Consider the following 22,001-nt stretch of genomic DNA (forward strand, 5'->3'; position numbering starts at 1 on the left):
GTCAGTGAGTTGTAGCACGAAAATACCCGTTTTGGTAAGACTTGGCCATCAAAAGTTAAAACAACTGTTTCAGAGGGTTGCCACGAAACAGAACCATTAACCGTAACTCTATGGTTTAAGCGCCGCACTTTAAGAACATTTCCGCACCCAATGGGCACGGAAATGTTTGACAAAATTTCTTCATCCGACCACTGTGCAGGAATGCCGCGAACCAAACCCATACGGGTCACAGAAAAAGACGGTATGTATGCAGTAAGATTCTCTAACTCGAGACATGGGTCAGTTACAAATAAATTTGCATCTAAATAATTTGAGAATGACATTGCTATGCGAGTTCTGCCAATGCGCTTAACACTTCCGTTAATAATGTTTCTGAAGGCCTTTTTGACGAGGAATTTCCCAAAAGATACCGGGTGCAGAGATGAGCTTGCGTCAGTCTGTTTGAGTTGGACGTGAACCATAAAGGGTGCAACATCTGAATTTGAAAATAAGTTCCTACCAACCTTGGTGCTAATAGCGCTATTGTTTATATTTAAATTGTCAGAGGGGATTATGGTAGGCTGCGTGCTAGAACTCGAAAGAGCTTGGGAGTTTTGTATGTTTTCCTGGCAATCGCACGAATATTCCCCGCCATTATTTTTCCTTCTTTTTTTATTGCAATTTTTGCATCTTTTTTGTACTTTATTTCTTTTAAGTTCACTCCTGCTACCCACAGAAGTGTCAGTATCCATTGCCGAATCAACGGTCACATTACATCCGACCTGGAGGTTTCCACCTCCAGGATCAGGAGGATCGTCGTCCCCCATAGAAAATTTACACGAAAAAACTTACCAACTATGAAGAAATCCACTAATTATATATACAAATAAAAGAATATATACAAAATATGTGAAAAATTATATACAAATTACCGATTTCCTGATATTACAATAAAAATAATGTACGAGAAACAAAAAACTAGACCGCCGCGTTTCACGTTTCCCGCGCTTTTTTTCCTTCGATTAGTTAGTAGGTTCGCCGTTCGGTCGACTCACTCAGTCAAGTCACTCAACTCAAGTCAGTCAGTCAGTTGTGCGACTCGTGCGCTTGTGGTTAAGCGTTAACTTTGGATTGACTAGTGAAAACTGTAGACAAGGTTAAAACTTTTTCTTATACTTTCTGTCTGTAAAAATGTATATCGTATCAAATTTTGTGAAAGTTACTGTACCAAACTATTTATCTGGATTACCTATACCAGATTCATTCGGCGGATGGTTCCGTTTAGGAGGTGAGACAAAGTGTTTTTTTTCCTTATTCGTAGAAGCAATTTATCTCATGACTAACGGTATATCAATAGTTGTGACAATTTATGCTTAACCTTGTAATTGTCCTAGTCCTATTTGCTAACCTTGATTGAACAAATAAGATTGTATATATAGAACACTGATCCATGTTAAACCAAACTTTTAAAACTTAAACTTCAAGCATGCTTTAAAAAGAACATCGTATTAATGTAATGTATAATGTAGCTGCCTTTACTAGGCAAAGGTTTTTTTTTACGTATTAATTGACTTTATGCTAGCCAGTAAAAATACTAATATTTCTGATAAGAATATCCTGAACAGCAATTGTTTTTCTTGAGAATATTGTATTAAAATAAGAAAGAGTGAATGTGCAAAGTTTAAGTTTATATGAAATTGAATAATGTTTTTATTCCAGTAAAAGATTGGCTTGCTTTGATTCCCCCTACAATTGTGATTGGGGGCATAAGTTATTACTCGTATCAAACTATAAAGCAAGCAAGGGCCATGGGACGAATCAACCCAATGATAAGGTTACATGAGAAGAAGGTTGTGGATTTTATTGAAATTGAGGACATTGGTGAAAAAATGTCCTTATGCAGATGCTGGAAGAGTAAAAAAGTAAGTTTATAATGTTTTTTATTTAAAAACAGAAACATTTCATTTTATTGCATAATGTTTATCAGTTATCATAAAACAAACCATATAGAAGAATCATATGAGTTGTGACCCAATTATATGAATCATCCAAATATTAATACATATTACATAACAAAACAATTATAATGTTTTATTGTGAGGAGATAGAATTACCTTCTAGAACTATATATTTTATGTACTTACCTAACGCAACCAAAATAATAATTCAATTATTTTTTTACAGTGGCCCCTCTGTGATGGTGCTCATGGCCCTCACAACCGAGCTACTGGAGACAACATTGGTCCTGTTGTTATCCGCAGAGTTAAACCAGAGGAATACAAGTAATTTTGTATTGATAAAAGCAAGGCTTGTATTGATACACAGCCTTTTAATGCAGGGTGATATTTAATGTGATTACTTAATATATTTGTGTTAAATGTATGTTACTTAGTAAAAATTTGTTACCATTTATTATCATTTTTATAGAGATAAGGTTATCCATATACAATTGCCTTTTATAAAAGCAAAGAATAAAAGTATTACTTGCCAATATTTAATTATATATAAAATAGTAAATGTGAAACATTTAAAAGTATTAGTCAAAGTAAGATTATGTGTGGAGGCTTGACCAATTTACTTAAATTTATTTATATAAGTTTTATGTGATATATTTTGGTGCAAATAATTACTATTACATTCCTTTACCGACTAATGTGAATTAAAGTAATGATATCTATCGTTTTAAGTTTTATTTACGCCTTAAGCCACTTGAAGCTATTATGGTATTTAGCATTGGCATGCATATGTATTGCATTGTTTATGATGACAATGAATGAACAAAAATTGTTTTTTTTTATTGTTGTGAAAATAGTCTCTGTAGTTAGTCTTATAATAGGGAATATATAAAGAACATTGACTAAGTAGCTTAGACAACTTATTATAATTACCATTGAATCGTAGTGTTATACTTTAGCAAACCCTCTTTGTCAGTAGAAAAAGGCGCAAAGTTCACATTTTGGACAGAAGATCAACCCTTGCATATTTTTTTCAAATTTGCCGCCTTTTTCTACTGACGGAAATGGCCGGTCAAACATGTACGTCAGTAGAAAAAGTGAAGAATTTCAAATTTTCTATGGAACGATAACACTTTGCCTACATTTTTTAAATTTGTTGCATTAAAATTACATTTTTTAGGGTTCCGGTCTAACTTTGGAACCCCTGGCCCCTGGTCATCTCGTCACTAGGAGCAAGACGTCATTTATGACGATTGACGTATGTCAGCATTGACAGTTGTGACGTCACTAGCAATTAGCATTATCATCCAAATCTTTATCTGTTTCCGACCCCTACATACACCTAAAAAATCGTTTGCGTAATAATTTACATTAAAAGTATCTCAATTTGATAGAAAATTAAAAGAATATAATACAACATGTATCTAGTGTCGAATTTGGTGAAAGTTACTATTCCTAACTACTTAGCAGGACTGCCGATTCCTGACTCGGTTGGTGGATGGTTTCGTCTCGGAGGTAAGTCTTCGTTATAATTGTATTTATACTATTTGGAAACGTTAATCCTGTCATCCACTTACATATTTTGCTTACAACTCGAATGTGCGATAACTTCAGATAAAATAAAATCATCGTGTTTTTAGTTCAGAAGATGACATACTTTCAAATCGTTTATATTTGAGTCCCAGATATAACAGTAATCACTGCACGCTATCTAGAAATTATTAATCCAGGCAATTATGATATTAACAAGACTAACAAATAGTAATAAAACACATTAACAAACTCATTTGTCACACTAAAAAATATATTTTTTTAATACTGTGTTTTAGTAGTTAATTAATTTATACAGCCGTTATGTAATCACTTATGTTCTCATTTTGTTACTAAGTAACGATACATTCATCACCACCATATTAAAGTTGTAAAGTAGGTCAGCTCTGTATTTCAAATTACAATCAGTTATTAAGTAATGTCATGTAACTTTGCTAATTAATGTGTAACAGATTAACACGTTGTAGGCGTGAACAGCAGTATGTGCTGTTGGAAAGTTTTCAAAATTGCGAAATTTCCACACAACACATATTTTTATATATGAATTTGGGAACCCAAATTTTCCATTTCCGAAATGAAAGTCTCCTTAGACATCTATCTTATCTCTTACTTGTTACTCTTTATTGACACACCTCCATGTCATGCGGCGTCAGCATGATATTTGACTGATTACTTTGTTATTTCCAGTGAAAGATTGGCTAGCCCTGGTCCCTCCAACGCTCGTAATCGGTGGCATCTCCTACTACTCGTACCAGACCATCAAGAAAGCGCAGGCCAGCGGCAATGGGCATGTGAACCACTGCGTGAGGAAGGACATTGACAAGGTTGTGGACTTCATTGATATTGAGGATATCACGGATAAGGCTGTGCTGTGCCGATGCTGGAAGACTAAAAATGTAAGGAAACAAATCATTTTATCTATACCTACTAATCCCATAAGGCCCAATGTGCATTACAATCTACACTCCGTTTTCAATCTAATTAAAACCTTTCATTTTCTGAATAAAGTAGCATTTCTTTTGTTTCATTGCTTTCTCAAACTAACAAAATTCATCCTAATCCTATACAACAAAATTAAAAATATGATAATTTTGTGTGGTGCCTCTTACATAGATAAAAAAAACTTTACTTCAGCCCTTCTTGCGTGTGTGTACAGTTAAAAAAAAAACGGTATCTATATAGGTGTCTCTTGATTGAATTTGTCAAGTGTAATTCGTGATATTCAGTTAGATTTATTTATGGGTGTGTAAATTGATATGCAGTCAAGGGCGTAGCCAGCCAGTGAACTAGGAGAGGGGGGCATGTTGATATTGCCGGAGGCCTAGGGGGGGGCGGCAGACGCAGTAGAGGGGCAGGCATTGTATGTAAAATTTGAGCTCCAGGAGGGTGCAGCTGCCTGTACCTGCCTACGAATGTAATGTCAAAGTTATGAGACATTATATGCTCTTTAATTATCTTACAAAACCTCGCTTAGCACCAATCTATTCACTACTATTCAGCTACTCACTATGGAATGGAGCTGTAATAAATTATTTAAAAAATATTAATATCGCCTACTTATCATACGCGAGTCAAAGGTTAGAAAAACCGGTATAAGTGAGCTCTCCTATTATGCGTGGGTTGTTACGGATCTTACGGTCACGTTACAATGGTGTTTCAAACGCCTGCGAGTAGATAACCGTTGGGAACTATTCGACAGAATCGTGACTTCCTTGACGTTCGAAAACAAAAAGTCGTATGTGACTGTAAACTTCCTATTATGATATGACTATTTGCCATTGTCCGTAGAATTTTAGTAGCGAAAGTTCTTTGACATGACTAAGATATCGAATATTCTAGATTACTTGAAATAAAATGAAGTTTAATAAAGTAAAGAATGCCAATCATACTGATATTTTTTATTATCAGATTTTATTATTAAATAATATTTTATGACTTAAGTGTAGGATATGATATGACTATTTGAAATGGTATCGGATTTACGGGAACACCCACTTGCCATTTCCATTCTACTCCGTGTTTTATATCTTATCATGACAATATAATCATAAGTAGACAGGAATGATCAAACTTGAAAGACAAGCAAATAATGAGTTTGCAAACCATACGTTTTATAACGTCTATTCGAACACGTCACTCACATATTCAAGAGGGGCTTTAAGAGGAATTCCTAGTTGTGATTTTTCCATACAAACGCTCTCGACTGTTTCCTCCCTGGATTTTTAACCTAGAGCAATGAATTTTTCAAATAAGATCAATATCATCAATATCTGTGCCGCTATGTTTTGCTTTTTTGGATTATTTTATTTTGAAGAAAATTACAGCGCCTCGAAAATCGCAAAAACGGCTCAATTGAATTGGCTGTAAAAAAAGGCACAGTATACAAATATGACAACAAATATCCAAAAAATCAAAACATAGCGGCATAGATTATTTCTTCCTCTTGCAATTTCTAAAATTTCATAATGATTGGTTGCGTTTTGGAGGAGGAAACAGTCGAGAGCGAAACCTCGATTTTTGAGTTTTTTGCGTGTGAATATCGGTCCGAGCTGCAGTTGTCCTTATCGCACGAATTGGAGGCGGAGACAGTTTCTAAATATACGTACACAGAAGGAATAGTGATGGACATAACATCCTTATTAGGGATTGCTGAACCGGTACTGTTTTAAAGAACCGGGATTTCCCGGTACTTTCGGAACTGGTCTAATTATTTCATTATTTTAAATAAAACGACAGCATTTTGCGATTTGACCACCTTTCGTATTATAATTTAATAATCACATTTTCTTTTACTACGTATAATCTCAATAAACAAGCCATTTTTTTTAGAAATATTGTATTTCACATTGCTCACACTTGTGCGTCACAAGTCACAAGTAAAAGATAACTACATTGATGTTTGCCACTAGATAGCAAATTCAATGAAATTACATTGACGAGGGGATTTATATACATATAAGTATCGCAGTCGTATTGTATAATCCGCCGTATTACATTACGGCTAGCCGATATCAAAATAAGGGCCATTTTGAAATGCGGCGGTTCAACGATTAAGGTATGTTGGGTAAATACCGGATGCGGGTGAAGAACGTAGGACATTCTTTTCTCCCTAATTTGGCTTTATTTTTTAATGTTGGTAACATTGTCTAAGACGCCATTTCATTGCGCCTCGACTGCCAATCCGATCTTTACCTATTTCAAAAACAGCAGTGATTGTCAAACTTTAAATTTTCTTCAATTTACTTACTGACCTACTTAATTATCACATTTATTGTTTTCTTGATCACACTTTCGTACCATTATTTTTATCCAGTACCACTACCAGCGCGACGGTAAATCAAAAGGAAGAGATTTTGGCAGTCTATTTTGTATGTTTGTATATTGTATGTGTATGTACACCTACTTACTGACAATGTAATTTTTTTAATTTCCGCAACCCAAAGGTTGCCTGGAAGAGATCGCTTTTTAGCGATAAGACCGCTTGTTGTTTACCTGTGCTTATGTTTCTGTTTTCTTTTGTATTGTTTTCTTTTATTGAGGTGTGCAATAAAGAGTATTTATATTGTATAGGGATGATGATACATGTTGAATTGTATAACAAAATCGAGTAAATTAGATAGCAAATGAGCAATTTTTCGCAATAAAGTACCTACACATACGGATGCATATGTAGATGTGCACGCATACATAGATAGCTAGTTTAGGATACAAAATAGAGATAGGGCTTCGAAATTAGTTTCCTTAAAATGCTTCAAGAGGGCTCTCTTTTCCTATATATTTACTTTACTCTTTACATGCGATCCTTACATTTTATAAAAAAAAGATTGTATATCAACTATATATATACATAATTGAAAAATTATACTAACAAAATCGCAAATTTACTTATTTTCCATACTTCAAGATGGGCTCTCAGTGAGCTCAACGAGGGGTAGGAGGGCGTTAGGGTCGGCAACGCGCATGTAACTCCTCTGAAGTTGCAGGCGTACATAGGCTACGGATACTGCTTACCATCAGGCGGGCCGTATGCTTGTTTGCCACCGACGTAGTATAAAAAAAAACCTTGACCTTTTTAAAGAACTACTTAGTCTTTTTGATTTCTAAGTTTGATTCTTATTTTTTTGGCGACCTTCATTAAAAATGACTGGACACGATTATTTTTTATTTTAATTTTTGTCCCTCCTACTTAAGTACTTAATATCTTCCAGTACATTCCTTTTAATAAACAATACATTTACACTTTCACTAAACCTGTATAGTTCACGAGATCTTAAATTGTCAAAACTTCGAAACCTATCTATTATTTTAGTGGTTTTTCTTACTTTATTACTTCGGGTAAACCTTACAATAAGAGGTTTCTTAGCACATTGTTTACTTATCAAATTGCCTTATGACATAGGTATCAAAGTTTGAGAGCCATAATTTTACCAATTTTTGTATTCAGGGTTAAGATCGGATACAAAAATACGAAAAAAAAAACTTTCGTTGACAACTTTTAAGTTTGTATTATTTAATGTTAATTATTGGTGGCTGTAATGTAATTTATATACATTGGAGAAGGGTAGACACCGGACCTATTTCTTTGTCATACCTTATTCTCTTTCCATTAGAAGCAACTTTTTTTCACCATCCGATGTTCTCCCTTGATGGCAAAACACTCGTTACTCTAAAAAAAAGTATGTCTTATCTTTACACACTACACAGGTACAAAACTGAAACCGTTCTATATTGAAGATAACCAAAATTCAGGCCGAATCTACGGTTATTCGCTCCGTACTTCAAGAATCTGTCACGTGCTGAGATCTCGAAAAAACATTTTCTCACGAGTTCTCTGAATTGGTCCCAAAATTGTCCGGCATTATCCCAACATACTTTACCCAGATTGTCATTGCGATACGTTCATCAATAAGGTGGCCCAAGTTTTGCCCCATCGTACTACAAGTTAAATAGATTGTAGTTTAACCATATATTACCTACTTACAAAAACGGATAGGTACAGTCAAGTGTAAAAATATGTACACATCTTACTCAAAAATATGTCCCATAGCATCTTATTCCAGTGTAATAAGAGCGTAGTACCATATTTATGAGACGATTCTTTCGATACATATTTTTGCACTTGACTGTACGACGACGACCGAAGCAGGGACATCATTCTTTTTTGCAGTTTTTACCTATATGGTAATTAATAGATACATAAAAATTAAAAACAATATTATGTGATAACAACAAAAACAACTTGCGTCCCGACGTTGACCAGGATAAATTCCGTCCGGCTCGCGGGCGATGTCGACGGAACGAACGGCGCGCAATGAGCGAGCACTCGAGTCTCGCGTCTGTGTGCGCGCACTCACACTTAGATACCTCCCGCTCCCGCTCCCGCCCACCGCAGCGCGACAGAAACATAGCTTCAAAAATTCGAGATTTGAAAAATTGCTCAGCTAGGAATTGCTCTTAAGCAAAAAATTTTACCTTTACCTGTGTGGGGCCTGTAACAGGAGCAAAAACTAACCTGTTGGCTGTACACCTCAAACTGACCAACATTTATTTAAAGCGTTTTAAAAATAACTTTTGTTTTGATTTTTAGTACACAAAGTTTATTTTACGACGCAATGTATTGCGCATTTTGCTACTTTTGAACCGTGACAAGCAACGTCAATTAGAATGATGATAGCGTCCATTGAAGATTAATTATTTATAATATTTAATTTGTATGAAAAATCGAACGGCTAAAGACTTGCACGTTTATGTTTGCTCGTGTTACAGGCCCCACCCGGTATACCAGAGTATTTTATCAGAATACATCGCCCCTTATACCAGAATATTTATGCAAGACAGAAGCAACCTTCCCACCTTTATTCTAGCACAGTTAATTTATTAAATATTTTCATTTAAGTTTATAATGTTATAACAGGGTTCCCCAAACTTGTAAATAACCCCACGAATCCCTAGTTAGTTAGTTTTCCTGGGTTTTCCGTATATCAATTCATATTGAATACCCCTGATGAGTATTTTTTTTTCAGTCGCTCGTTAACTCTTTGGTTGTAAACCCTTTACCGTCACTGGCAAACCCCCGGATTCGCATACCCCACTTTGAGAAACCCTGTGTTATTTTGTATTTGTTTAATATTTAAATTTTGATTTACTGTCGCTCGCCTCGCGTTTTAGTTTCCCTATACGCGATTCGCAAAACCAATACTTTGTAGGTCGTGGTTGTACGTTTAAAGTATAATTACGATACTTCAAATTTTCCGGTCCAATGATTATTTGGAGCATCAAATTTAGTCAAGGGTTTTTATATCCATTATGTATGAAAATGCCAGGTTAGAACTAAGTAACAGTAAAAAGAAAGCGCTACCGGACGTGCTAATAATATAATAGATAGCTGTAATTCGTAAAGGAGCGGACGGTCTACCCCGAACATCAAAAATCAAAATTTCGTTCTTGTTTCACTTTCGCTCTAACGTATTCGCGCGATAGACCTGCAAATATACGAACGCAGGAACGTAGTGGTTCGAGGGAGGGTAACTTTAGTCAGTCGTATTTACTACCACTGAAATACTGATTTGGCCCACAGCGCAAAAGAGAAAGCCGATCTTCTAGGTACGTTTTTTTGCCTTGAACTTGACCTTGAACGACTACGGTAGCGCCGTACCGCCCGATCTTGCGGTGCGCACACTCTATGCCGGAAGTATCTATCACGCAGAGAGATATTCGGCGGTTTGTTATCCTTGAACGTTCATAAGTCGAGCGGTCCGGACGGCATACCAGCAGTTGTGCTCCTGAGTTGTGTCCCGTGTTATTGTCTTCTCACGCTTTCTAGCAACAAATAGCATGTTTCCTCTTCGCGAAAGACGACCCTTGTGCAACCTGTGCCTAAAAAGGCAATATTAGATCCCCTCCGTCCACTAGGATCCATTTGGTAGGATCCGAGTGGACCTTTTGTGCATTCATATCTATCAACGGATTTGAGCGACCTTATTGGACACTAGAATCCAAATAGATATGTTGAACCAACATGTCTCCTAAAATCCATCAATTCATTGTGAACTATTTTTAGCCCACGATCCTTGTGGATTTTAGTTTTCTTTGATATCGAATAGAATCCACCAATGGAGTCATGTGTACTTTTAATTACCTGGTTGTAAGGCCTGTGAGTTATTAAATATGTATAAATGGAAAAATCGTAGGTTGTCCTCCCCTGCCCTAGCGACCCTTGGCCTTAGATGCACTTGACGACGCCCATGAATTCACGGTATTATCGCTCAAAAGCAATCTCTACCAGATAACCTACAAGTACTTAGTGAGAAATTAAGAAAACGTAGGGTCGTATGCTTGTTAGCTACCGATGTTGTATCGAAAGGAATTGAATAAAGTCATAAACATAAATTTCAAGAAGTAAGAATAACCTTTCGTTAGTTCATTTCATTTTGAGGGGCGCAAATTTGGTGCCTGCTTTGCGGTAATACGGCCCTCTGCACGAATTGCTGCTGAGGTTGAGATGCGGTCGAAGATTGCTTGACATTCATTTCATGTTTATACAGATAATAATCGTGACCGACTCCCTGATCACTTCAATAATCCAAATGTAATTAATGATAGTTTTTTGAATGTGCCTGGTAGTGATGAGGTTTCTTTAACCACCATGTTGAAATTTGAACAAAACCGCTTCTGTAATTCTGTGTTCGGTTTGAAACCTGTCGAAGAGGGTCAAGTGGGAAAATATATACTGTCCGTTACTACAAATGCAGTTGGGGTGGACGGAATTAGTAGAGACATGGTGCTTCTTACCCTTCCTCGTACTTTGTCAATATTAACAGCCATAATCAATCGCTCTATTTTAACCGGTGAGGTGCCTTCTTTGTGGAAGTCTGCCATAGTTACGCCTCTGCCAAAGGTAGATAACCCTAGTGAGCCTAAAGATCTTCGGCCTATAAGTATTTTACCTTTTCTGTCAAAAATATTAGAAAAAGCTGTTTATGAGCAGCTGTGTAAGTATGTAGAAAACAACAATATCCTGCCTCAATTACAGTCAGGTTTTCGTAGGGGTATGGGGACAGTAACTGCCCTTATTGACGTTGTTGACAATATTATTTATGGCCAAGACTCAAGCAAGGGTACTTGCTTAGTGTTGTTGGATTTTTCTCGTGCTTTTGACTGTATAAATATAGACTTGCTTCTATCTAAATTGATTTATTATGGTGTAGACTTACGGTCACTTTCGTGGTTTAGGAGTTATCTTGCTGGTCGTATGCAGTCGGTTAAAATAGCTAAAAACGATGGCACTTTATTGGTGTCTGACTCTAGACCCCTAAATCGCGGAGTCCCACAAGGCTCCATCCTGGGTCCTTTACTCTTTATTATTTATAGCGCGGACATTGTTAACGTTCTTAAACATTGTCAATATCACTTGTATGCGGATGATGTTCAGATGTACTACTCGGCCCGTCCTAGTGACTTTGCTGAGTCAATCAATAAAATTAATGAAGATCTCGAAAGTATTTCCGCTTGGGCTGAACAAAACAGTCTGTTACTAAACCCTACTAAATCAAAGTTTATGATTATGGGAAGTAAAACTCAAATTTCTCGAATCTTAGACGGTAGCCCTCAACTAAATATTAGAGGCTCATTGATAGAGCGAGTAGAAGAGGCTAGAAATCTTGGTATAATAATGGACAACCAGTTAAGGTTTGAAAAACACGTAGCAGAGTTAGCCAAATCTTGTTTTTTTAGACTGAAAATTTTGTATCAAGTAAGAAACCTTCTAAACGAAAAAGTTCGCTTGACCTTATGCGAATCGCTCATACTGTCAAAGTTGAACTACGGCGATGTGGTGTACGGGCCTCGTCTGCAACAAAAAACTCGTCGACTAATACAGCGAGTTCAAAATGCGTGTCATCGATATTGCTACACAATTCCTCCAAGGAGCCATATCACGCCGTTTTTGAACAAGTCTTCGACTTTGAATATGGTATCACGCAGACATTTACACCTTGCCTGTCTTCTCTTCGGTGTTATAAATTGCAAGTCACCCATGTATCTTCACTCGAAAATTAATATTTCTTCTTTTCACACTCGACACGGCACAAGATCTACTCGACGTTGCCTTTTAGAAGTACATCCTCATAGGACAATTGCCTTTACCGGTTGTTTCCGTTATCTTGCGACCAAATGCTGGAATGATATACCCCCGCCTTTGAGAGAGCTGAAGTCCAAAAAATCATTTAAACATAGTTTTAAAAAGATCCTCCTCGATAAACAAACCGCTGGTATTCCATACGGCTTTTTGGTCGCAGATTTCAGAATCTAACATGGTGGAGATGGCAGGCAGACACACTGTACACACTGTTCACACCCTTGCTGACTTATTTATTATCACATACGACTTATATATTATAAACATGTAACACACACATACCCTCATTTTATACATCTGCTGTGACCTGGGTTCCGGCAGAAAACCAGTGCTTTACTCGAAAGAGTGAAGAGTATCACTGAGCCGTGACCCTTTTGTCCTGCTGCAACGCACACAGTATGTAGGTAGGTACTTTTATTTTATTTTATTGTTTATTAATTATGCCTATTTTGTTGTCTCAATTTTCTTTTGTGCTATTTTTATTTTGTTCCTGTAATAATTTGTGTTCTTTATGATGATTTAAACTATATATTGTGTGTTTTTGCAGCTGCCAAATAAATGATTTATCTATCTATCTATCTATCTATCATTTCATTTCATTTCATTTCATGTTTCTTCACACCGGGGAGTTTCTTCAACGGAAGCACGCAGCAATTTTATTCGAATACCGGTTTTACGCTCCTACGTTTATTGTTTCAACTTCAATCCTAGAATTAATTGAATATTCTATCAGGTCTAGTAAGTGAAGTAGTTTTAACCTTTTTTCAAGAACTTCCTCTAATAAATGATGTTATCTATTCCAGTGGCCATACTGCGACGGTTCGCACGCCCCCCACAACAAGGAGACCGGCGACAACGTCGGTCCTGCCATCGTCCGACACAAAGCGTCCAAGTAAACTGCACGCGGACATATATCTGGGATCAGTGCCGTCGAAACAGCCGGTTAGGTACTTATCCTATCTATGGACTTATAGTCTAGCCGCCCAGACATCAAAACTTGCCTAGACAAGTGCAATTTTATTTGTCAGAATAGATTATCGAGAGACCTTTTTATAGGTCTCTGGGCGGTTAAAGGATAAAGTCCGTTGCGCAAACATCACAAACTGTCGTTAGTGTAATTGCAGATGCAATTTATAGGTTAGGGTAATAATGCTTCCTTCAGTATCAATAGTAGCGAACGAGATTACGCACCAAAAATTAGACTGCTCTTATTCTTTGAAACAATTAGAAGGTGGAAGATATATTGTCACATTGTTGCATCCTTGGTCGATAACTCGGTCGAAATAAAGCGTGCGGGGAATCCCCGCAAGTGGTATAACGAGTAGTCAAACTCATAATTCGATAGTTCGGTTGATATACAGCATGCGGGTGACTCCCCGCAAGCGGTAAGGTGGTACAGGTCTGTTAACTAAAGCTGGCGCGTTCACAGTACTCACACTTATGCAATTTCACTATACAGCATGTTTAAAAATAATTTTATTCTAACCTCCAAATACAACACAGCGCCGCGCGTCGATCACACGTGACTGACTGACACTAACATTTACAATAACATCATGCTGTATTTATAAACAGTAGCAAAAGAAAAACAATAACTGTCTCCTTCACGCTCATAAGATAGACCGCGCGCGAGAGAGACGGGCAGACTTTTCATGTTGCGTATGCAGTGCGACATCACGCCGCGCGCTTATTCACAGACACTACACAAGCGCAATGTGTAAATGTGTTGATCGCGCCAGCTTTAGTTAACAGACCTGTATAACGACTAGTGAATCTCATAATGGCATGCTTTATGGAAATCTCACTAATGAAACTGAGCCACTACTATTAGTGCTGAGTAGTGATGACTGTCCATTCAAAAAAATACTTTTGATTACGAAGTTTATAAGCATTTTTAAGTGTTATTAAGCGCGTTATCTATAAGAGCAGCGAAATCTTTTACCTTGTAATCCTATCCTTTATAAAGTATATGTGTCAAAATTGATTAGTTAGATACTCTCATACGCTGTTGATATTATCTTAATACACGCTAAGTATTATGGTATCACCCGACTTCTTGCAAGATATACGTAAGTGTTCACTTTAGATTTCAGAAAGATATACAACAAGCCTAGTCACGATATAACATACCTACAGTCAATGTCTCCTAAATTTATATTTTCTTCAGTTTCCTTCTAAAGCACATATGATCCAGATATATGTCTATGTCATTTTATAAAGGAGAGGTTGGATTATTTAGTTAAGTATAATACATGAGCATCTAATGGTAGCTTGGAAATTGTACAAACATTTAGGTTATTATCCGATCGCTTAGTTAGATGATAAGTAAAAAGTGTATTTTTTCGAGCTTAAATATTACGACAATAACTTCTCGATTCTCGCAAAAAATTATCCATACATACAAAAAATTGTTTCTTTGTGATTCCTAGTAATAATGTTACCATTTTGTAATGAGAGGTGTTTTGAAATATTATAGTTTGTATCGACGCTTTGATCTGACTATTAAACTGGTAAACCGCAAGCTTATTGACACATTAATTTTGCATTTTAAAATATATTTTTTACCTTTTTTACTCTTTTTTTTGAAACTGTTCACTTTGAAATAAAGTACGGATTGTTATTGCTCTTAATATATCGTTTCATTCAAATGTAACTCCTGTAGGTATTAAAATAAGACACATATTCTTAGTAAATACGTTTAATAGGCTCCCAAATGCTGGTTCCTTACATTAATCACATCACAGACATGTATTGACTTTGTATTACAAATAAATAACATTCCTCATATGCCAATCTAATAAGACTCACTCCAAATAAAATAAGTTATCGAAACCTATGGCACAACACACTGTTGAGGTCACAATGCCATAGTAATTTAAATATAAGACGAAACGAAACCTTACTTTTATATAAAAAATAAACTTAGCTATTAAGAAGTATCCACTTGGGTCTATAGTATAATTTTGTCTTAGGCGAAAGACGTCGCTTTTCACAATTCTTGGTTAAACTAAGTCGATTAAGCCCCCTGCTACGAAGTCAACCTCAGGTAGTCCACGAGATTTAATACTTAGTTATCTCATTCATTAATACAATAAAATGTTAACCTAGGGCATTCAAGAAAAATTTCGGGTACGTAATGTTATTTTTTAACACTGCTGATAAAGCTAAGGAGCCGATATTTGGCATGATAACGTTTGATAACTTATCTTTAAACTGAGCAGAATATAGTACAGATTTCTGCAAGTTATTAAGGTAGCTCGTGCACTCCGACAAGGTTCACGATGATGCGCCGCGTACATTTTGAAGGTAGAAATAGAGCGTAGACTGTACCTCCGGAGCTGTTCTTCTACTAGCTGTTTGGGAGACTTAGAATAACTTAGTTTGACTCGAGCAAAATAATTATACATTCCCAATACCCGAACAAGCGAAGGATTCCAAAATTGAAAAGTGGAATCTTGAGCGTTGCCAGGGTGTCAAGGCACGAGGGTTAAACAAAGTTTACCACCGAGTGAAACACAAATTTTTCACCACGCCAATGCGAGGAAGATACTAACTGTAAAATATCAAACAAACTCAACCAAATCAAATCCAAATGAACGTTATTAAATATTTATCATTCTTCATCATTGAAAAGTCAATTCTACCAGCCAACATAAAGAAACAATTCAAAATTAGCATTAGATTACTTTGTCCCACATGTGGATAAAATGCAACTTTTCTGTTTTTGAATAATCAAGAGAGCTTTTTACCAGCTGGTGTGGTGAAAAAGCAGCCCCCACTAAATGTATTAAATAGAGATAGCTGTTTAGATTTACTATCGGACAACTTTATTCCTGACCCACTGTGAAACCTTTTCACATTGATTTAAAAAGTAAAGTTGTTAATGACACTTAAGGTAGGCACCTACTGTGAAAACGTTCTACAGTGGTTCACAACACAAATCTGTTTGTTTGTACGTATACAAGATCGGTTCTATAGACACACAAATTTCTGTTTTTTTATTATAGCTAATGGCATTAGTCATAAACGCGCTCCAAGCCTCAATTAGCTATCAATCTTTTGTCTTAATCTGTCGTTATGACTTATATATTTGTAAGACAGGGATACAACATAAATTAACCAATTAAGGCTTGTAAATTTACATACTTGATAAAATTTCATTTATTATACATATGTCGCGTCGCTAGTACCTATTACTGGCGTCTATCGTTTAAAATACTTATATTATGCTTTTTCTATCTAAACTAATGCAAGATCCTGGGCTTAAAAGTGATTCTTAACTAGCTTAGTACGTCCACAATTTTGTTCAAAAACAATCTTAAATAAATGAGTAGACTTAATTTTTGAGAAATCGTTCATTAACTTGAGTTGGTGCATTTTTCGTTGCAAAAGTTACGTTGCTTGTGTTTTAGACTATACTAAACAAATTCAGTCTTGAAGTAAATTGCCTTAGAAAAATATGTATTCATCAAGTCTTCACAGCTGAAAAAAAGGAAAACATAAGAATAAATTAAAAAAAAGTTGTGAAAATCGGTCAGATTTTTATATTATTTCGTTTTCATCTTTATAAAATATATTGAAAAAAAAAAAAAATTAAACATATTATTATCAAATTCTATGACAGTGTTCAAAGATACAAATTTATAATCATATCGCACGTTAAAATCAATCAAGTTGAATGAGGAATAGGAATAGTTCTGCTGCCTTCAACATTTACAAGTCAAAGTTGCAATAATATCTTTACACGCCTCTAAGACAGTGGTTCCCAGAGTCGACAGGGCTCTGACCCACCTAACAAAATCAGCCAAATTCGGGACCCACCTAATCATTGCCGAAAATCCGGCCTTACATAGATATGAGGTACAGTTGATAGTAGGTAGGTACTTTAATAGCTTCATCAAACAGGCAAGGATAGTTGCCAGCAACTGAGAGCCAGAATTTCGTTAACTGCATATGGTTGTTAGCATGTCGTCTTATTTTTCAAGGCCCACTCAAATTTCGCTCACCAATGGGTCACGACCCATAGATTGGAAAATGCTGCTCTAAGACACTGACAATAAGGTCGTGTAAATATATTTTCGGAACGCGTCCCAAAGATGTTTGTGAACTCGAATGTACCTACCCACTTTGTCACATACGAATAACCTGACAAGGCGCCCTTATGGCAAGCGACAGTGGGACGTTTTGCCAGCCACAGCACCAAACATTATTTTTACCTAGGCTAGGCAACAGAATTAATTGAAATATTCTTTCACGTGTCGACTATGTCATGTAATGAAAAGGTAGTTTAAAACTACATTCATGGCCATAATTAGCATTGAAATATCCCTCACAATGTTATAAATAATATTTATAACAAAGTAACAAGGTATTAATTTATTTGAGTATAATAGATCTGATTTCTACATATTACTGAAGGTTTATTCCTCTTACCTCTATCCTCGTTTCTGCAATATTTTCCTCATTTCTAAGTAGTTCGTGCTTCAAGCCGTTTCTCTTCCTGAAATAGTAAATCAAAGATAAATACCATTGTCTTTTGTAATATTTACTTCTAGATGAGTGAGCTAAATAAATAATGAGTTAGGCAATTATTTGGATGAACCACTTTCCTAATTTACATACATAAAGATAAGAAGACTAGTGACTAATGGTAAGTATTGGAATGTTGTGCTTAACGCACTAAACTCGTCGCTATCGTTAAATGTGTTGTTTGTTTAATTTACTGTTTCATGACCCGGTGTAGCAAACAAGCACGTAGCCTGTTTCACAAAAAGGTACAGTGTTACTGGTTTTTAGGGTTCCGTACTACAAGAAAAAGTGACCAAGGCTTCCAGTGCCCAATGCTGGAATCGAACCAGCGTACTCTGCAATCGCGGCAGATGACTAAACCGCTTATTTCAGTTGTTGATTGATGTAGTAGTGTTTCTACTTAAAAATAATACTAATTAAAATATGCTTTAAAAATAATTTAATTTGCTGCCTAATAGTTTCGTACCTCAGTCACTTCGAATGTCATCGAAACCTCACGGAAGTGAGCAAAGAAGGCAACAAAGTAACAATACAATAGATAAAGGGGTATAGTGGATCAAGAGGAAACGATGCCGCGGATGAACTGGCCAGGAAAGGTTCAGAAACACCGGCATATGGACCCGAGCTCGTATCTTACATGCACAATCAGCTAGACCTACATCACAGACAACTGCACAATAAATACTGGAATGAAAAGGACACATGCAGACCAAGGATATTTTACCGGAACTAAACTACAAGCTCACCAAAATACTACTGAAAACACCTAGACACCAACTACGTAAAATAGTAGGATTAATTACAGGACATAACACACAAAACAAACACCTACACAATATGGGTAAAACAGACAGTCCCATGTGCAGAGCGTGCATGGAAGAAGAGGAAACAACAAAACACATACTCCTAGACTGCAAACAGGTAGAAGTATACAGGAACAAATACCAAGGGACTCCTTGCACACTAAGGGAGGCAGTTAGCAACCTGAAAACATTGCTAGGCTTCGTGGAGGAGCTGGGGTGGTTAGAGTAGCGCTACCTCGTTTCGCGCAAAATAGGCAACAATGGTTGTCGAATTGCGGAAAATGCCCGGAAGCACTAACTAACCTACTTCAGTCAGCAAAAACGGAATCATTATAGGATCACTGCGTTGTCCTTCAGTCGTAGGCTAAACTAGCCACATTGACACGCTGACAACCAATGACGAGATGTCTTTGACGTCAGATTTTTGGCGCGAGATGTAAATGTAAAGTTTATGCTTCCAATGTAGCCGTCAAGATGGCAGAACCTACTATGCACAAGAAAACGTACGGGACGGTAAATGTGCGACAGTGACACTTGCGTTTCGTTCTCTAGGAAACGTAAACGATTGGCACGTTTGGCTACGCACCCTGGTCCTACAAGCATATAAGCGTATATGTTGTTGCGCACGTTGTAGGTACTATATTTACACATCTACCGAGCACGAAACAGGCTTCTTTGTGCGACCCTCGCCACGGCTCGCTTCCGTCACAACTGACCGCTTCCTACCTACTACAGGAACACTAAACTGACCTTCAGTGGACCCTATGCCCTAGCAATAAGGATTATAAATCGTCAGTTAACAGCGTGGACGACGGTATATATCGGGTTTCGAGTCCTTTATTATTTCAACTTTAAAACGTCGTAACTGTAGTTTAAACTCGAGCGTTTTACGTCGTTTTTTCTAACGAAGAAATGGCCTTAACAATGCCGGTATAAATAAAACTCTTCAAGCCATTTTAAGACCACAGGACTTTGCTTTGCCAATTGCGACTTTCAGGTCTAAGTTTTAAGGAGCTCGATTTTCGGTGAAACGGTATGTCCGGACAAAGATACCAAGATAAGATCCTGCTCATGTTAGGCTTCGGTTTTAATACTTGAGTGGGATGCGTATTGGTTTTATGTATCAAATTCGTTAAATTTTGAGTTTACTTTTGATTTGCGGGTGAAAGTAAAACGAGTGGCTTTAGGGAAATTCGGGGTTACTTTGATAGTTTTAAAACGGCCATAAAATTTCCATTATTCATTATTTACTTAAACTCGTGTAACTAGTTAGATTACTATATACCTATTGATGTTCACCTACCTACTGTAGAAAATCCCGCATAAAAAGGTTTTGGCAAAAATTTCATTTTTGGTACAAGCTTTTATCGCTGACGGTTTTTTTTTTCACATGCAACTAATACTCATCGAGACAATTCTAAAAACCCCAACCACAATTAGGTTGCGTTGTTTTATCACAGGGTTCCTATGGCTACCTCCTGTCTTCATCATCAAATCAGCTTGATGGTACCATAATATTGCATTGTCACCCGACTTACTTATTTAACTTGCAAGATTCCAGGACATACATACAAAGCAAGCAACAAAGATACATACACGTGAAGTTAAATAAAAGCTTGTAAAAATATACTAGTGGTTATGTGAGCTATACTCGTATAATAGATATTGCGATAAGCTTTACAAGTATAAGTTTAAAAATAAAAATAAATCACGTACGTTGACTGTCAATCACAGCGAACTCATAAATAACCCTTCTGGAACTTAGGTCTTTATGCCAATATCCACTATTTTTAACATTTTCCAAAAAACATTCGGATATACGAAAGCACGGTCAATTACCTACGTCTTAAAAACTGAAATTTCAAAGTCGCCCCAGTATTTCAAAAGCCACCCCCTTTTACGGTAATATGACTACTTCCGTAACTAATCGAAACAAATATTAGCAATTAATTAAACTAGGTAACAAGTTCTAAACAATGGTTTTCACTGTCAAAATGTCAAGATACTGAAGGATGAGATACTAAGAATGTGTCAGAGATTTTATATTTGTCTATGTAGTTGCTTTTGTTTTACTCGTAAAGTACGCATCTTTGTATGAAATAACGAGCAAATTATGCGAACATGACTCGTAGACAATCTTGTCGTTTAGCTATCTGCTAACTTCGACCAAAGGTCGTATTTAAGACCAAAGATAGTATTGTGAGTCACTGGATATAATAGAAGAAGAAACTAAGTATCTATCTAAGACGTGAGTAACTTTCAAAATGAAGGTCGTTGTGTAGTTAGTGGATTCAGCGGGGCATCTGTAACCCCAACTTATGACCAGTCAGTACTTATAGATAGTATAAGTAGTAAGCAAGAACAAGGTGTTGAAGGTGTGATGCGGATGCAGGCGACTATAATATAATGATATCGTCTGCAGTGCCAATGAGCATCTTTTCGTAGAAATCAACAGTTTTTGGAGCCTCAAAGACCCACAAATGTTACTCTACTAAGAACTGTAGATAAAGGTTAAGTATTTTTTTGGGTGGCTTGAAGATTCGCAGTCGTACTTTTGCATGCGACTCGCCAGACGACTCGCAGATTGGTGACCCCTGACATAGCTTGTTTTTAAAGGGGGTACAAGTATATCCTCCAGATTACAGGAGATGCTGCATGTAACGACCACCTCGATGCCCGCTGCGGTGCCGATGGGCACAGAGTCTTGGCAGTATAGTTAGTACTCACAAGTATATCCTCCTCCACACCACCAGCGAGGTGTATGCCAGGCAGGCGATGCTGCATGTAACCAACACCATGATGCCAGCTGCGGTGCCGATTGGCTCTCCCCGCGATGTGAAACGCTCCTTTGAATCCTTACGGACCATGTCGCTTGGCCCTGTAATTAAATATGAAATTTATAAGTACTTTTTATGTAATAGTAAACGCAATTAATGAAAAGAACAGATTCTTGTGAGAATTTCGTGTACTTAATTCGTAATACATTTAAATAACCTTTTGTTTGATGTAGCACAGGTGTATGTGTGACTCATAGTATAATTAAGATAA

At 36.7% G+C, this 22,001-nt stretch overlaps 2 protein-coding genes and 1 long non-coding RNA gene across 3 annotated transcripts; 2 read left to right on the forward strand and 1 right to left on the reverse strand.

Moving 5' to 3' along the window:
* Nucleotides 1-1,047: 1,047 nt before the first annotated feature.
* LOC133520778 (CDGSH iron-sulfur domain-containing protein 2 homolog) lies at nt 1,048-2,658 on the forward strand. The gene is made up of 3 exons (XM_061855437.1): nt 1,048-1,267; nt 1,699-1,901; nt 2,164-2,658. Exons 1-3 carry the CDS (start codon nt 1,171-1,173, stop codon nt 2,263-2,265), a joined length of 402 nt encoding a protein of 133 aa, XP_061711421.1. The 5' UTR covers nt 1,048-1,170; the 3' UTR covers nt 2,266-2,658.
* Nucleotides 2,659-3,122: 464 nt separating this feature from the next.
* On the forward strand, nt 3,123-15,251 carry LOC133520779 (CDGSH iron-sulfur domain-containing protein 2 homolog). The gene is made up of 3 exons (XM_061855438.1): nt 3,123-3,449; nt 4,173-4,381; nt 13,425-15,251. The coding sequence occupies exons 1-3, from the start codon at nt 3,353-3,355 to the stop codon at nt 13,515-13,517; spliced, it is 399 nt and encodes a 132-aa protein (XP_061711422.1). The 5' UTR covers nt 3,123-3,352; the 3' UTR covers nt 13,518-15,251.
* A 52-nt stretch (nt 15,252-15,303) lies between these two features.
* On the reverse strand, nt 15,304-21,593 carry LOC133520780 (uncharacterized). Its single transcript, XR_009799807.1, has 3 exons — nt 21,577-21,593; nt 18,055-18,121; nt 15,304-17,103 (listed from the first exon to the last, which is right to left on the reverse strand). It is a non-coding gene; the product is annotated as an uncharacterized LOC133520780 (long non-coding RNA).
* Nucleotides 21,594-22,001: the final 408 nt, after the last annotated feature.

The sequence above is a fragment of the Cydia pomonella genome, chromosome 8 (assembly GCF_033807575.1).
Source record: "Cydia pomonella isolate Wapato2018A chromosome 8, ilCydPomo1, whole genome shotgun sequence".
Classification (NCBI taxonomy): domain Eukaryota; kingdom Metazoa; phylum Arthropoda; class Insecta; order Lepidoptera; family Tortricidae; genus Cydia; species Cydia pomonella.

What these genes read in the sequence shown, in the direction of transcription:
- LOC133520778 (XM_061855437.1), top strand. Translation starts at nt 1,171, where the DNA reads ATGTATATCGTATCAAATTTTGTGAAAGTTACTGTACCAAACTATTTA. An exon ending in CGGATGGTTCCGTTTAGGAG is followed by an intron (nt 1,268 to 1,698) that starts GTGAGACAAAGT and finishes TTTTTATTCCAG; the next exon opens with TAAAAGATTGGCTTGCTTTG. An exon ending in GATGCTGGAAGAGTAAAAAA is followed by an intron (nt 1,902 to 2,163) that starts GTAAGTTTATAA and finishes ATTTTTTTACAG; the next exon opens with TGGCCCCTCTGTGATGGTGC.
- LOC133520779 (XM_061855438.1), top strand. Translation starts at nt 3,353, where the DNA reads ATGTATCTAGTGTCGAATTTGGTGAAAGTTACTATTCCTAACTACTTA. An exon ending in TGGATGGTTTCGTCTCGGAG is followed by an intron (nt 3,450 to 4,172) that starts GTAAGTCTTCGT and finishes TGTTATTTCCAG; the next exon opens with TGAAAGATTGGCTAGCCCTG. An exon ending in GATGCTGGAAGACTAAAAAT is followed by an intron (nt 4,382 to 13,424) that starts GTAAGGAAACAA and finishes TATCTATTCCAG; the next exon opens with TGGCCATACTGCGACGGTTC.